We start from the raw sequence: 16,480 nt of genomic DNA on the forward strand, positions 1-16,480 counted from the left end.
ACAGCCCTGGATTTCTCTTTTATCCCGCTTCGCATGAAACGGGACTTAATTTTATAAATACTTCGGCATTATTTATGCTTGTCTTCGTAATTTTAAATATACACAGAGGAAAAATACGGAAGTGTGAAGTTACCATCTCTTTCTCACTTGAATAACATCTGAGATATTTATCCATTTGCAAGTAATAATCCGCTTGCCTCTTCTTATGGGAGTAGCAGCCAGTAAGACGCAAGAATATCCTAACGACTAACGAAACTTCCTTCTTTCGTTTGTTCCAGGTGGAAACGTTCTGCTCGACGTACAATCCGGACGTTTACGTGGTGGTTTACTCGGTGGTGGACAGACGTAGCTTGAAAATGGCCGAAGATACGTTGATGTATCTATGGAAGAGCGATTATATGGCTAGTCGTGGCGTGATTCTCGTCGGCAACAAAGTGGATCTCGAGAGGAAACGGGAGGTTCCATCCGTTGGTGTGTACGAGCAATAAGAAACGAACTTTGTAACCAACTATGGGGGTGGACTTGGTTATTTACTCGTTGGACGTGCGATACTGTCTGTTTGACTTTCTTTGCTACTCTCCAAGCTTTCCTTGGAGTTTATTCGCCATATTTTTGCGCGATCATACTTACACAAAATTTGCAACATTCTCTTTTTCTTTACTTTGGTTATCTGCCTTTAGAATGTGCCCTGCTTGCAAGTTCGGTAAATTCTTCTGGCTATAAATTATCACGCCGGTGACTTTCCCCGGGTTGTCGTCTTACAGCATCTCGTGAGATTCCTACGGCAGGATGTTTCTCCTTCAGCCCTCGTTTAATCCGCCCTTTCTACGTCCACGGAGCTAGTTTCTCAGGACATTGCGCAATTCTTTTCTTATGTCTCGTTGCGTCTCTTAATTTCCTCTTGGACATTAAGTTGATATTTTTACATCTTTCCGTTCGATCTTCGTTCCTGATGTCGCCACGAGCCATTGACAACTCTTCCTCCGAGTGCCGTTTATCGCGGTGATTCGAGTCTAGCAACGTGGTGCTGGTTCTTTGCCGCTGTTTCCCCATAGAACTATTCCATAAGTCCATATGAGTTCGATTATTGTCTTGTACATTGCCAATTTATTTTCTATGTCTTCCATATCTGTCCTTTTCTCTTTATCTTCGTGTCTTCAATCATCTTTTACGCCTGGTCTGCCCGAGTGAGTTTCGAGACCAGGTGCAGTCTTAGGTAATTAACTTTGGTTTAGTGGACGATCATGTGATTTAGCTGGATATTCGATTGGCAATTTGGAGCTCGATTAAACGCGTGTAACATTATAGTTGGATTATAGTTGGCCACGAGAGTTTCGATTAGATCTATCGCTTCGTTTGATTATTTATAATAAAAATATAAATAACGAAACTATTCGGTTGTACCAAAAGTTTCTGTCGTCTCACAAGGAAATAATGTCATTTTATGGAATTATGTACGATCCATTTTCTTCTGAAGGAAACTTTCCAGGCGACTTAATATATTACAAATTCTACGCTCTACATGCCTAGAGTACAATGAACGCAAAATAAAACCTCGTTTCGCAGTTTAATTAACAATCGCCACACGTAATTGCGATAAGATACGTATTCCGGGATTTCTCGTTTCGGGTTCGAGTATCAAAATCTTCCGGAAACCATTGCAACGACTTTCCTCGGACCACTAAAACGTTTTACACATTTGTTGAAACGAAAGCGCAATCGAGACGTAAAGATACGAAGATCGTAGGAAAGTTAAGTACAACATAAAAGAAGAAGTAACTTTTCTCTCGGTACAAAGATATAGCCCGGTGCAATCGCTAGAATTGCTCTCCGGGACCAGTTCACTGAATTTCTTTCCAACGTAAAAGCTTCTGAAACTAGAAAAGGTCAACAGTAAATAAACTTGTTACTCGCGTTGATTAACATCAATTTTTATATATTAGCTGTTGCCGTGCTTATCGGTTTCCCGCTAACTATACTGATAGTTGCCACTTGGCGTGATGATAATTGCTGGTCGCGTAATTACGCTTTCGTGCTCGTACGTATTAGACGAGATTCAGTGAAACCTAAATACCACTAATTTGAATCAAGATTAGGCTTTCTTTTTCGTGCATTAGGTATCATTAAGCAAAATTGATAATCTTAACAGCTACGCAACGTGATAATTAATTCTTTTGTTCGTTCTTTCATTTTGCGTGTATTTATAGTGCTTGAAGTAAACAAGCAATTTTCAATGACACGATCGTGAAGCTGCACGCGAAGTGGCGGGCACACGACGACGCGATCTATATTTATAATATTAAGGTATAAAGTATAAAGTATCCAGTGAATAAATAGATCGTTGCACGAACTACGCTAGCTTTTATTCTTCTGTCTTATTCTTTCTTTTGTAATCCGAGTATTTTAGCTTTATCCGTTATTTGCTGTTGCCTTCTTTCAGCGTATTTTACAGATTGTAGCGTGTTTCAGAAATTGGATGGAACAGGAAAATATAACAAAATAAAACAGATCTTTCTATGGCAGACTTTCTATGGACACGTAGATTAACACTTTACCGACTGATAGCCGATTAATCGGTTTTCTGTCGCCGACTCTTACCGACTATAGCCGATTAATCGGTTTTCTGTCGCCGACTCTTACCGACTATAGCCGATTAATCGGTTTTCTGTCGCCGACTCTTACCGACTATAGCCGATTAATCGGTTTTCTGTCGCCGACAATCTTTCTCATTATTTGAACGGTAATTTGTTATTTAGTACTAAGGTACCTTGCTCAGTTGCGTCAGTTGCGTTGCTTTGTAAGCTGCCACAGTTTTATACCAATTTAAAAAACATACCGTTCGCGATGAACGAAAAGAATGGTATTGGAGAGTCTGAACCGAAACAGAGCCGGTGCCAGGGGAGAATCTGCGCCCGAGCTACCGGTCGGACGTGCGTATGCTGTCGAACCACTAGCGGTCAGTAAGGTGTTAACAGCTTCGAAATGTTTAAACGTTTTAATATATCTGTTCAGATCGTGTACTTAAGGATTGATTCTGTTGTAATAGTAAATTATTTAATTACAGCAAATTAGGAGAACCGAGAACGAATTTATTATTCGTTGTTTAAACAGCGATCATTTTCGATTGGTAGAAATACGCGGAGCAAAAATTGATCCGTTGTTTCTTGCTTCAACTGTGATGCGACGATGGCTTCAACAAGTGATGCGCTGTTTGTCATTTAAATAGCGATAAATAAAATTCCATTGCATTTCCGATGCAACGTAAATAGTTGGCTGGAAGAAGATGTTGAAATAATTTATAAAAACAAGAAAAAAGCCGTCTTCTTTAATCAAACTGTTATCGTCGCGTTTACTGTCTCAACTTCAGCCTCTCAATTCGTGATGTTTGTGCCAACAGTTGGCCGACGTTTGGCGAACAACTGCGGCTGCAAGTTCATCGAAACGTCGTCAGGGCTTGCCCATCACGTGGACGAGCTGCTGGTCGGCATCCTAGCGCAGATTAAGCTGAATCCACAACGGGACCGCGACCAGGCAACCAGACGAAGAAGGAGCAAGCATCGTAGAAGGATCTTGAAACACCTGTTGGGCTTCAAAAGGAAAACGAAAAGCTGCGAGGACCTGTTCGTCCTCTAACGTTTGCCCGGCTCGAAGTAACGATTAAGACGAATACGTGAAAATTAGGTTTGTCGATCTTGTCTGATTCTTCTTTTCTGTGTACGTGAGAATCGATATATAGGGATGTATAAAAAATGCTGAGATTAAACCTAAGGAACACGTAGTAGTCGTTAAAATAAAGAATAAGGAAAGCATCGTATAAATAGGGCGCGGATATTTATGCGAGCATATTTTTATGAATAAGATAAAAGTGTTATCTAGATGGACGGTTCAATTTTATTTAATGAACGTTACGATGTATTTATTTGTGCGTGTTTGCTTCTTACGTGGCATTTTGCGTATTTCGCCGCCAGCTTTCGATATTTTCAATTCCACGTAAACGCATAAAAATCCGCAATGTACTTGTAAATATAGATACGAAAATCATTATTTCTCGAGACACGCCACATTTTTCAACCGCAAATTATCCTTATTAATTTATATGCGTTTCCTTCGTATATTATTTTATCACGCTTTTATTATATTATCAGACAATGTTAATAATATGGTAACGTAATGCGACATAAGCGTAATAATTCATTTTATTATTCGATACTCAAGTAACAACGAGAGAAAATCTAATTAAGTTTTTGAATAACGTCAAGGGAATGAAAATATGTAAAAATTTGCCGATTAATTTCTGGCCCCTTAACAGAAGCCTCTCGCGCGCCTCTGAAGAAATGAAACTCGAGAATAGTATAATCCCTCGCACTCTCGATATTTTATTTATCTTTGCATACTAAATGTATCCTGTGCGTTTTCGCGCTCTTCAATTTTCCATGAATACATAAACTTACCATCTATGATAATAATAATTTTCGTACCAATATTTCTTAATACCTTCTTTCTTACTGTAACAACAATAACAACAACAATAATAATAATAACGATAACAATATCAATCGCCCATAGCGACCTTATCTCAGTATTTTCTACTCCTATATTCTAATTATTCTTAATTTTATTCGTCGAAACAGAAGGCTCTTGCTTCTCACATTGCTTGTACAAAATATTCAAAGTTGATTTTTGTCTAATTTCTTGTATATTAATTTCGCTTGCTCTTTCTCGATTATTAACAGTACTTCAGGACGATATTCCGTTTGTAATATGCAATCTACGCGCTGAGTACCGTGCACATTTGTACAATATATGCTGTTTGGTTTCTAGTTCGTAGTTATTGCACATCGCAGCATTTTCCTAATCCACTGCTGAAATATATCGCCTCTACAGCTTAAGATAATTTCACCCCATCCGTTCGGTGTAAGCCCGGCTACGTCTCCTCTTATCGTCGTTTTTATTTTACCGAGTACTATATGTTCCAACTTCTGGATAATTTGACTCCAACTTCTTTCGACACCCTGCGTAGCAGGAAGAAGCTGAAATCCGACCGAAAACCGAATACGAAATTAACGTAAGCCGTAAGCGTGTAATAAAACGTTGGAAAAATACCAGGAGTCTGAGAAATATCGTTTATCGAGAAGAGAAAGCAGATTGCGGAGAAATATTTTCCTTGGAACCACGTGCAACGGTATTTCAGATCTTTTTTAATGGGATTCAGTTTGCACCATTCCGATCGGGCTTGAATAAATCGAAATCGATTTGAACGAAATTGAACTGGCAGAGAGAACATCCCCGAGGAAACACAGATCTGGGAATGAGATCGACGAAAAAAAGTATAATGTATACTTTGTATACTACGCGCGTGATATTTTCAATTTCGTACGCGTTTGATTTCAAAGGGAGAGAGAAAGGGAGGACACGGAGATCCGCGCACGAATCGACCAAAGTATGAATTTATCAGGGATGTTCCCGGCGAGATTCTCTGCAGAGTTTCCACGTGTTGCCGATGCCACGGCTCCTGCTTCGTGCTAAACGTTAATGTAAAAATACGATTTGAAATGACCGACTTCGAAATTTTATTGCAAATTGTACATTCCTCGATATTCCTTTTGTTCGTCCTGCTTTATATGTAAATTCTTATATGAACAAAAATTGAGAAATTGGTTAATCAGATAATGTAAATTCCTATGTACACTAAAATTGAGAAATTGGTTAATCAGATAATGTAAATTTTTATGTAAACAAAAATTGAGAAATTGGTTAATCAGATAATGTAAATTTCTATGTAAACTAAAATTGAGAAATTGGTTAATCAGATAATGTAAATTTTTATGTAAACAAAAATTGAGAAATTGGTTAATCAGATAATGTAAATTCCTATGTAAACAAAAATTGAAAAATTGGTTAATCAAATAATGTAAATTCCTATGTAAACAAAAATTGAGAAATTGGTTAATCAGATAATGTAAATTCCTATGTAAACAAACATTGAGAAATTGGTTAATCAGATAATGTAAATTCTTATGTAAACAAAAATTAAGAAATTGATTAATCAGATAATGTAAATTCCTATGTAAACGAAAATTGAGAAATTGGTTCATCAGATAATGTAAATTCCTATGTAAACTAAAATTGAGAAATTGGTTAATCAGATAATGTAAATTCCTATGTAAACAAAAGTTGAGAAATTGGTTAATCAAATAATATAAGAATTTACATGAAGTTAAACGAACGTACAGTTTTTAATTAAATTTTGAAACCGGTTGTGTGACCGGGTCTGGTAAAGTCAGTGTCGAGGATTAGAAGATAAAAGCTTTGAAGGAAAGAACGACTATTTGTCGTACCATATCAACGGTGTACTTTATCCTTCTTGTGAATTAGTTCGTTTCACGACATTACGGGAGAAGAACGTGATAAGTAGACTACTGCGGATTTTTATGCAAATTCGCATCTTCATGAATGCTACTAAGAAAAAAAAAAAAAAAATGAGAACCAGACAGAAATATGCTGCATCCGTTGATCGTATTTGCGAAGAGTATCGTACATTCGATATTTTCTATATACTTGCGTATTGTCCGCGCGCTATTCTTTTCTGCGCGCTTTACATTTCTCGCAAGGAAAATTCGCAGTCAACGATAGGTCAGGTTTTCCGTTTCTATTAAAATTCCCCCGTCGATTTGTTTTTGCAGCTAAACAAAATAAACGAAGCTACGTGTTCCAAAACAGAGCACAGATCCATCGATCGCTAGAATCTCACAGAAAATCGGTTTCTTTCGTTTGTATCGAAATGTTAGAATATCATCATATTAAATTGTACCAAGACGTTCGTTTGCAATCGTAAAATGCCATTAGACTTTTTAAAAAGAATCGATCAAAGTGTTTGCAGTCTTATCGTGTCTTCCCTGTAATTTTCAATTGTTTACAAAATTTTCTGTCTTATGTAACGTTCATTGTATAAACTACATAAAAGTGAAATTCCCTTCTTCCAGTTGGAAACAATTTGATGGAAGCAGAAATGGGAAACAAAAGTCGTAGAAAAACGGACTAACGCTTATTATAATTAATAATAATTGAATAAGCTTATTCAAAAACAAATTGTAAATCCTAACAATCTTTGCAAAGCCTAATTATTTACTCGTTGGAATAGCCCTTACAATTACTTCGTTACAGTTATCAATATTATCCAGCCATAATTATACCATTTTATTTACATACATTTTCAATTTATTCCTAAATGTAAGAAAATCGAGTGTTATAAATTCTTCGACGTTCTAGCGCTTCTTCTTTCCGCATATTTGTCCGCTACCATAAATAAGATTTCTCTAACGATCCTTGAAACTATACAGCGACGAAAGCCAGGCGAACTTATTATACGATCCACTACGTATAAGCGTAAAAATCGAAACGAATAACATTTACGAGACCGAAAGCAACGACTGATAAATTGTTGTTCTTGCGAATTGTTACTCTACATAACGACAACATGCTTCGAATAATTGTAAGAAGAAACGAAAGAGAAGCAGAGGGAACGAAATGCGTTTTAAAATGTATTTTAGACGAGGCGAGAAAACGTATATTCATGAATTTATCAGTAATCGATGAACGATTATCCGTGATCAACGTTACATCGGCTTTTCTCATCGTAATTGCGTTTTTTCTTTTTCTTTTTTTTCACTAACTTCTAAGCTTCCGCTGTAAAATAAATAGGATGTTGGAGCGTTGTTATCGCTGTGGTATTCAATTTCCAGGATTCGTTATAAGCTAAGCTTCGATTTCAACGATTGGAAGATTTCGTATCCTGTAAATCGATTCGAGATAAGCGTGATTGTATTTTAAGCTTCGACTCATGGGACCCGATATGGACATACGAATAAAGTTGCTGCGTACGATAATCTTGTCGCTCATTTAAAATAAGGTTTAAAGTAAGCTTCCTTTTCTCGTGTTTAAATATTTGACATTTGTTCGTATCTTCGTTTCATTCCAAAACTGTCTGAAAATCTCTGTCGATGCTTGTAGTATTTTATTTTAATCCATAGCCTCCTTATATTGTTTACAATATGTACTGTTTCAATGTTATTTTTAACGTTGTGTAACTTGGGCAAGAATCAAATTTTAAAAATTAAACAGAGAGCGATTCGATGTGATATAATTTTGAATTACGTTAATGAGCGAGCAATAGATGAATACATCGATCAACTTATTAATACGGATTAAAATACAGATGATTTTTAAAAATTTCAATACCCATTAGGTCCATTAAGCGTTTCGTGCATTATTTTATTTGTTGTGTTCATATCACGTTATGCGAAGATTCTCAATGTACATCGAAGTTTAAAATAAATATTATATATCATACAAATTCGAAACGGTTCTTCTACAAATTTTTACACTTTTTTTTAACTTCGATCATTGCTCGAAATTGATAAACAATCCGTGTCAAGATATCAAATAAATTTTCCAAAACTGTTCCCACTGACACCTGCTAAATTAAAATCCCATTTATCATCATGTACGCGATCGAACTAAAAATGCGAAAATTTAATGAAATATGTTTAAAAACAAAAGCAAATGTCGACCAATCTTCGATCGATATCAATGTTACCTACCGAACAATTGTATTACCTTCGTATACGTTCCACAGCTTACTCGTGTTCGATTCAATTTTCAATTCGATACTCTGTCGTTTTTCTTCGTGTGATAACACGTGAGACCTCATCGCCGTCAACAGTACGAAACTACAAAATATGAAGCAATATACAAAATACGATCTTATAAATAATTGGTTAATTTATTTGATTGTTATTAAACTACGAAGAAATTAAGTTATGGCGTAGTGTGTTCTATTCGTAGCTCGTTAACATCACCAACACGTTTGTAACATTTCCTCGGAGCTCGTACGAGGCATAAAATGCTACTATAAAATACAATGTGTCCCAGTTTTGTTCCCACGAAACTTTATCGACACACAGCCAGGGATAGATTATGTCGGTCCACATTATAATTACATTTTAAAATATTGTCCGCTATTTAAGAACGCAGCACTGGCGTCTAGGACAGCAAATCGAATCTATCGCGTTACTAAATTTCTTGCTCACTTTCCTCGATAGCGGCAAATACGTCGGAAATCCTTCGCGATAACTCCTAACGCCATCTTAATTCGTCTTTAACGACCATCTCTCTTCGTGGTTACAGCGACGAGTGAAAGTCCATTGGCGCGATATCCGATGATCTCTGGAGCAAAAGAATCGATCCTCCTCCACCTCTATCTATTGTCGAGGCTAATGATCGTTTAAACATTGCCAGCATTGATTGACCGAATCAACGACCTCTACAAGTAGATATCAGAAACAGATAGCGGTAATGCTTTATTAATTACGCTGTGCCGACGAAACACCAGCCCCTTATCTCCTGGTATTTTCTTTTAGATAACTTTAATAAAGCGTTTTACATATTTCTTTGCTTATCCATTTTACTTGTATGCTGGTAAAGTTTCGCGGAAAGAAACCCTTCAGGACACGACGTACTAATTATATACACAAATTTAAGTATACGCTGTTTTAAATTTCACTGTTTGAAAGCGAGAATTAAAGAGTTGAAGAATCTAATTGTAATGTAAAACCGGAAGTGCAGCGAAACCCAAAAGGCTGGGTCTATGTAAATGAAAAATAATAAACTATATGCTGTCCAAAGGGATGGTCGTGCGTTTGAAATTTTAATCTTCAAAGGCAAACAGACGGCACCAGTGTCGGATTTTGTGTATTTTTGCATCTGAAAATCTTTCGTAAACCCGTAGGAGCACGCATGGAATTTTTTGATGAATTTGAAGATACAAAATTGCACAAAACGCGCGTTAGGAAACGTATACAATATCCAAGGTATAACTGGCAACGCAACTTTCAAAATCTGGATCCTATGTTCTTAATTATGTCGATTCTCAATTACGAGTAAAATTTCATTAGATATACCGGATTCGATATGGATTTATGAGCGTATATCGGCCCTCTCACTGGCAAGCAGATGGCAGAAACTGCGAAATCTCGAACGAGTTGGATGTGCTCGATGCTTTAGGTTTACGTGAAACAGCTACGAAAGGATTCCCATGGTTCCATTGTTCCCGAGAAATTGACGTGTCTTTTCTATATCCTACTTTACCTCTTAACACCGATATCGTGTTTCCATTTAACGTTAAACGTTCGCCACTTTCTATTTTGAGAAATTGAAATTTTTTATTATTTCAGCGCTGCTGCGTCTCCTTACGATCTTGCGGAAATCGCAAAGAAATATATTTTAAAACATCGATATCCTTCCTTACGTTTAACGTTAAATGCTGCTCGCTTTTATTTCGATACAGCACGTACAGGCAACTCGTTCCAGATTTCTTACCACTTTTTACCATCTGCCGGTAAGATCAGCCGGTTACAGGAACCGACGCTCTAGATAAGGCACTCTATAACAGCTCACTTGGATAACACGGCAGTGGAGAAGGTGAAACGCAAGGTCTCGATGGGAGTGGAGCACACATTGGTGGTGGAAAACAAGCAGGGCTGGGAACTATAGGTATCCGGCAACAAGGAGGTGATGGCGAACAAGAGGGTGGTGACGGCGCGCAGCAAGAAGCTGATATTGGACAAGGTCGTGGTTGTGGACAACAGGGGGTTGGTGGACAACGAGGAGGCGGACAGCAGGGTCTCTGAGGAGGAATAACGGGACACAACTCCTCGATTCTCGGTGGTAATACAGCGGAACACGTGGGTGGAGGTGGTACACTAGGACACTTGCTGCAAGAGGCATTTATGAAAAGTTTGAGAAAAATGTAATCTCTATTCTTTGGGTAGTTTTCTTTTTACAAAAATTCAATCTTCTACGTTTTCTACATTTTTTCCTATGTCGTATTCGTGTAAACTTATTTGTTATTTAGTTTATTCTTCTATTTAGGTTAGGTTTCACAAACTTGCTGGTACTTTCTAAATTCTTTTTGCATTATTTTGAGATACTTGCTGTAAGAAACGTTCTTAAAAAGACAGAGGAAAACGTAATCTCGGTGCTTTAGATATTCTTTTTACAGAAATTCAATTTTCTAAATCTTCTGTATTCTTCTTGTGTCGTTTGTGCAGACTTGTTTGTTATTTAGTTTATTCCTCTATCGTTAGGTTTTAGAAACTCGTTCGTGTAAAGCTACTGTGAGTTATTATGATGTACATGAAATAAATTAGATCTTGCGTATGAATAACGAATATAGAATAATTAAAATAAGAAGAAATAAAAATATTCCATCAAGATTCCTGCATGAAATCGAACCACATTCGTATAAAACATATTGCTACATATATAAATAAAAATAATTCAGAAAAATAATGATTTATATACGTTTAAACTAAGCAATTTCACATAGTTCTGCTTTTAGTAGTAGAAATATTATTTCCTTTATCACTGCGTAAAATTTAAGTCTTTTATCCAGACGGTAACAACGAGGATAAACATACCAACACTCGATAGCGCAAAGCAAATATTTCATTTCCTCCAAATCGTTCCATGTTCCCTGACTTACACTGATGCTGCGACAACTCATTTTGAATTTAATATTACAGAAGTTCTGCTGTGTCTTAATATTGCCGACATTCGTGAAAATCTTAAAATTTAATGAATTATATTTTTATGCCATGAGGGTTACATCGTCTTAAACATAATACAAAATGAACAATTTTCGAATCGTAATCAAAAAGTTACCAACAAATATCATTTGTTTTAAATTTCTATGAAAGATACTTGACAAAATAAATATTTGTGAAATTATCTGTATTTCAATATTTTGCGATCTATATTGAAATTTTTTGCAGAAAAATAACATTATAATAATATGATAGGATAATTTATGAAAGGCAAAAATCTGTAATGAAATTTTATACTCAAAATATAATTTTTACACAGAAAAAATTTCAATTTTCTGTTCTTTATTACGATAAATTATTCTAATAATTTTTATTACACAAGTTTATAAACAAAATGTTCTTTTACTTTTTTATACGTACGTCTTTTTTAATTTAAGATCATCTAATACGCAATGGTATCACAATTGTAGCCATAAACGCATCTATAAAATAAGTAATATCTTAATTGTTATCCTAATTAATTAATTATAATTACAAATATTTATATTATCTAAACGTGTTCATATTTTTAGTTTCTCGAAATAAGCTTTATTTCTTAATATCACTAGGTATAATCAAACTTCAGTATGACCAAGTCAAACCTTCTATTATCCCACATATCATTTCTTTCCTGTCAAACTTCATGACAAAAAACGATTTTACGATCGAATAAATAAAAATTAATTACCATCATACGATGCCCCCACCGAAGAAGAAAAGTGCTTATCAACGGTTAATGATACGAATATCTTGCCTCCTTCCAGCAAAACTTCGTCCTGTTTTTTTACATCCTGCAGGTTGGGAAAATTTTTCATGAAGACTGTCCATAAAAACTTTTAATTTGTTGTTAATATTTTTATTAATATAGGACCGACTACTGTATTCTTTTGGGCACCTACGTTTAAATGGGGTTTGGTGTTAGCAGGATTGGGTGACATGAAGCGACCTCCAAACACGATTTCTCTTACGCAAACTGCGAGTCTGATGATTACTGGTGCCATATGGTCCAGGTATTACTTAAACGATGCTATTTTCCTCGTAAAAATGTATACAACAAACATATCGTTTTAAGCGAAAGAAGTAAGATTTACAAATTATTTATCCATCAGGTATTCACTGATCATCACACCAAAGAACTATAATTTATTCAGTGTAAACGCGTTTACGTGTTTAACGGGAATGTATAATTTTATACGAGCTCTGCTTTACAAAATAGAACAAGAGAAGGCTGAGGAAAAGGATTCAGAATAATGTTCCAAAAAGGATGTGTATATAGCATATCATAAATTCAATATCATTATTTTATATATTGAAATTGGAGACATTATTTCACAGTAACGCTAACTATTCGAATATCATCATAAGGCTTATCAGTTTTCGGATTTGTTTTTACTTGACTAATATTTTGTACAACTTCCATTCCTTTTACCACTCTACCGAATACGCTGTGTTTATTATCCAACCAAGGCTGAAACAAATATAACATTAATATTAATTAATATGTTAACGTGTTATCATTAATATGTGTATTAAAATGTGAATGATTTCAATTTAATTTTTAATCAATTTCTAATCGATTACAAGAAGATAGTAGTAGATTTCTCACATGCGCTGCATTGATAAATTATATAAATTATCTACTACTCGTCCTGCTTTCATATATTCTCACATAAAAAAGAAAGAATTACGCAAACTCGTCCCAACTTACAGTTGGCGTCAAAGTAATGAAAAATTGGCTGCCGTTTGTGTTCGGTCCAGCATTAGCCATACTTAAAGTGTACGGTCTGTCATGTTTTAAATGTGGCCTAAATTCGTCTTCAAACTCTCCTCCCCATATACTTTCTCCGCCAGTACCAGTTCCAGTAGGATCACCAGTTTGAATCATAAATCCCTTAATTACTCTATGGAATATATGTCCATTGTAATAACCATTTTTCGAATGAACACAGAAATTTTCCACTGTTCTCGGAACATCTTTTCCAAAAAGATTCAAGTGAATATCTCCAAGAGCTGTATGTATAATTGCTGTATCATAGATCTTTTGTACGTTGGTAGCTTCTGTAGAGGAAATAATATCTTCTTTCGATGGTCTTTCATTGAAGACATCCCTATCACATTCTTGACTTTTGGTATCCTCTGGTTCTCTCCTTGTAAACATATAAAATCTATTTTTTTTATAAGCTGTACAAAAGAGTGTTGGATCAGGACGATTCATTTCCAATGTTGGATTTTCTGCAGCCTCCATTTCTACAGTCACAGCAGCTGTAGTCTTCCTGGCTTTCCCCTTTACATTTTTAAAATATTAGTTGTTATCAGCTGAAGTTTATAAAGATACAAGCATCTTTCGAAACGTGTAAATTTTATACACACCTGGAATAAAGCTAATTGCATAGGACGAATATTTTCAGGTTTCCCCATAATCCTAATACATCGATTTGTGTACAAATTTACAACTTTTACACCTAACATTGTGCTATATAAAATTATATAACCTGACTCATCAAAAACAATATTTCCTAAGTTCGTTTCTGTTTTATCCAGTTCTCTTTCTACCGCCATTCTAAAGACATTATCAATATCTTGATTAGAAAATGGATTCATTTTTATGCTAAAATTTTATTAAAGAATAACGTTACCTTCGTCCAAATTCCATATTTGGTAACTGCTGTGTCATTTGTTGTAATTCAGAAAACCTTTGTAACGTTTCATCAAATATTCTATACAGTTTCCCAGTATGAAAATTGAAGACCCTAACTTTTCTATCTCCACTGAGAGAAGCAAATTTTTTACCATCTGGTGATACTGCTAGTCCACATGGATAAGTTTTATTTTTTGCAAACTCAAACAAATCTGTATCCAACTTGGTTTTAAACTTAACGCACTTGGGATACCTGTACTCCATTTTAGGTCCTGTCCAATATTCTACAATACCGGCTTTGTCTGCAGAGATGCACGTTTCAAATGCAGAATTGTACTATAAACGATAACAGTTTATATAAAAATTACTTAAATAAGATCACAGAATATGATTATGCTAATTCCCCTTACTTTCATTGCAACCACAGGTTCGATATGTAATTTCTTAAAAACATGTAATGGCGTATTGGTCCCTTGTCCATCATAAATATAAATTTTATTTGATTCCTGAGCAGAAACTGCTACAGCAGATATTGCATCACCAGGAGAATATATCCATTCACAGCAAAGTGGAACAAAATGCAGCTTTATCATATTAATCATATCTGAAATAAAACGTTAATAATATCAGATAATTAAGCCATATTAGTTTAATGCAACACAATAAATTGTTGAACGTATCTAATAAGATCTACTTACCAAAATTTATAACGTCAAATATCTTTATTGTTTTATCTAAGCTTACAGTACATGCGTGAATACCATTACAGCTAGCAGCCATAGACTGTATAGCCATCATATGTGCGCGAAAATGCTTTACAAATTCTACTAACTCCTCTTGTTTTTTCCAAAATTTAACATGTCCATCGAGACTACCCGTTATCACAAAATTTGATCTGTACAAATACAAAACACAAACTTATATTACAAACATTATATTATTATTTAAGAGATAACATTATATATAATAATAAATACTAACTTTGTTACCACAATGTGGGTGATTACATCTCTGTGCATATAAGATTTTTCGTAACATTCGCAACATGGTAAATTGTCTATGTATACTTGTTCATATTCAAGAACTGTAAAATTAACATTGAATTTAATTAAATAAAAAACATTAAAAATTATATATATATACAAAATATTGTATTTTCTAAAATTATAAATTACATTTATTGATAATGAAAAACATGTAATTAACATTACAAACTTATCAAAGGTAAAAATTTTAATACTAAAATCAATTAATTATTTATACCGTTACGTCATATTTATCTTATATAAATAAATTTTGACACTTCTCATTTATATTTAAGAATCATATTGGAATTTTATACGATATAAAAAATAAAACATATAAATAACACTTATTCATTTTTTATAAAATATCACAAATAATAAACATAGAATAGGTTATACATGTATACCTTTCTGTTTCTTTCGAGATACAGCTTCTGAAGGTAATGGTCCAACCCAGTCTTCTTCATTATCGCTTCCATTATGTTCTCTTTTATTATTAGACATTATTATAAAAAAGCAAAACGAAGAACTTATTATAATAAACAATAGACTACGCTTCACGTTTTGACGTTTAATACTACGCTTTTGGCACTACGTGTCACTAGTGTCATGCGATATCATTTCTATTAAAACATCTATTATTATTGACATAATATATTTTTTATGATACAAATTTCTCTTATATTAAAAAAGAAATGTAAGGTTTATAAATAATTTACTATAACCAAATTATGTAATTTTATTTTTATATACTTTAAAAAAAGGTATAATTTTTTGTGTATGTAATATTATATAATAAATAAGCAGATGACATTAAGATTTTTGTTTCTTTGTGTCTTTACCACAATGATTAATATTATTTCTAAGTTACGATATAAATTAAATGTATGAAATCATAAACGGCGACAGCATTCTTAAATTTGACCCAAATTTTCATATATAGCTTTATAATTATATATTTCTATAAAATTATTATACAGTTGCCTATTTTAGTGTAATGTATATAGTTAAATTTAAGTTTTGCAGCTACTTAACTGATTATGTATAGTAAATCAAATTCTGTGACAATAATCAAATTACTAATAAGACATGAGTACATAAATTATTGATAAGTAATTTGCGTCGTAAAGTATTCCATATATTTATATTATTATTTTTTATTCACATTTTTTATT

The 16,480-nt window shown here is 34.3% G+C and overlaps 4 protein-coding genes across 9 annotated transcripts in view; 2 read left to right on the forward strand and 2 right to left on the reverse strand.

Annotated features, from left to right (window-relative positions):
* LOC122571389 (GTP-binding protein RAD-like) overlaps positions 1–9,687 on the forward strand; it is a 79,917-nt gene extending 70,230 nt beyond the window's left edge. For 3 of the 5 annotated variants that reach the window (XM_043735069.1, XM_043735072.1, XM_043735073.1), the window contains 2 exons: positions 279–471; positions 3,398–9,687. In XM_043735069.1, the coding sequence (XP_043591004.1) occupies positions 279–471; positions 3,398–3,633 (429 nt within the window). In that variant the 3' untranslated portion in view covers positions 3,634–9,687. The remainder of the gene's footprint in view (positions 1–278; positions 472–3,397) is intronic. The other 2 variants (XM_043735070.1, XM_043735071.1) reach the window with 2 other exon arrangements.
* Positions 9,688–9,789: 102 nt separating this feature from the next.
* On the reverse strand, positions 9,790–11,744 carry LOC122571400 (sperm mitochondrial-associated cysteine-rich protein-like). Its single transcript, XM_043735087.1, has 2 exons — positions 11,478–11,744; positions 9,790–10,772 (listed from the first exon to the last, which is right to left on the reverse strand). Exons 1-2 carry the CDS (start codon positions 11,561–11,563, stop codon positions 10,442–10,444), a joined length of 417 nt encoding a protein of 138 aa, XP_043591022.1. The 5' UTR covers positions 11,564–11,744; the 3' UTR covers positions 9,790–10,441.
* Positions 10,670–12,893, forward strand: LOC122571401 (mitochondrial pyruvate carrier 2-like). 2 transcript variants are annotated; one of them, XM_043735088.1, is made up of 3 exons: positions 11,929–12,439; positions 12,511–12,652; positions 12,752–12,893. In XM_043735088.1, the coding sequence occupies exons 1-3, from the start codon at positions 12,340–12,342 to the stop codon at positions 12,891–12,893; spliced, it is 384 nt and encodes a 127-aa protein (XP_043591023.1). In that variant the 5' UTR covers positions 11,929–12,339. The 2 variants fall into 2 exon arrangements, 1 of the variants encoding a protein (XP_043591023.1); XR_006318041.1 differs by lacking the exons at positions 11,929–12,439; positions 12,752–12,893 and adding an exon at positions 10,670–10,807 and having other exon boundaries at positions 12,511–12,684.
* Positions 12,894–12,929: 36 nt separating this feature from the next.
* LOC122571387 (peptidylprolyl isomerase domain and WD repeat-containing protein 1) lies at positions 12,930–15,912 on the reverse strand. The gene is made up of 8 exons (XM_043735061.1): positions 15,713–15,912; positions 15,262–15,364; positions 14,979–15,175; positions 14,691–14,884; positions 14,279–14,616; positions 14,013–14,202; positions 13,351–13,926; positions 12,930–13,110 (listed from the first exon to the last, which is right to left on the reverse strand). The coding sequence occupies exons 1-8, from the start codon at positions 15,807–15,809 to the stop codon at positions 12,967–12,969; spliced, it is 1,839 nt and encodes a 612-aa protein (XP_043590996.1). The 5' UTR covers positions 15,810–15,912; the 3' UTR covers positions 12,930–12,966.
* Positions 15,913–16,480: the final 568 nt, after the last annotated feature.

Source organism: Bombus pyrosoma, linkage group LG10 (genome assembly GCF_014825855.1).
Source record: "Bombus pyrosoma isolate SC7728 linkage group LG10, ASM1482585v1, whole genome shotgun sequence".
NCBI lineage: Eukaryota > Metazoa > Arthropoda > Insecta > Hymenoptera > Apidae > Bombus > Bombus pyrosoma.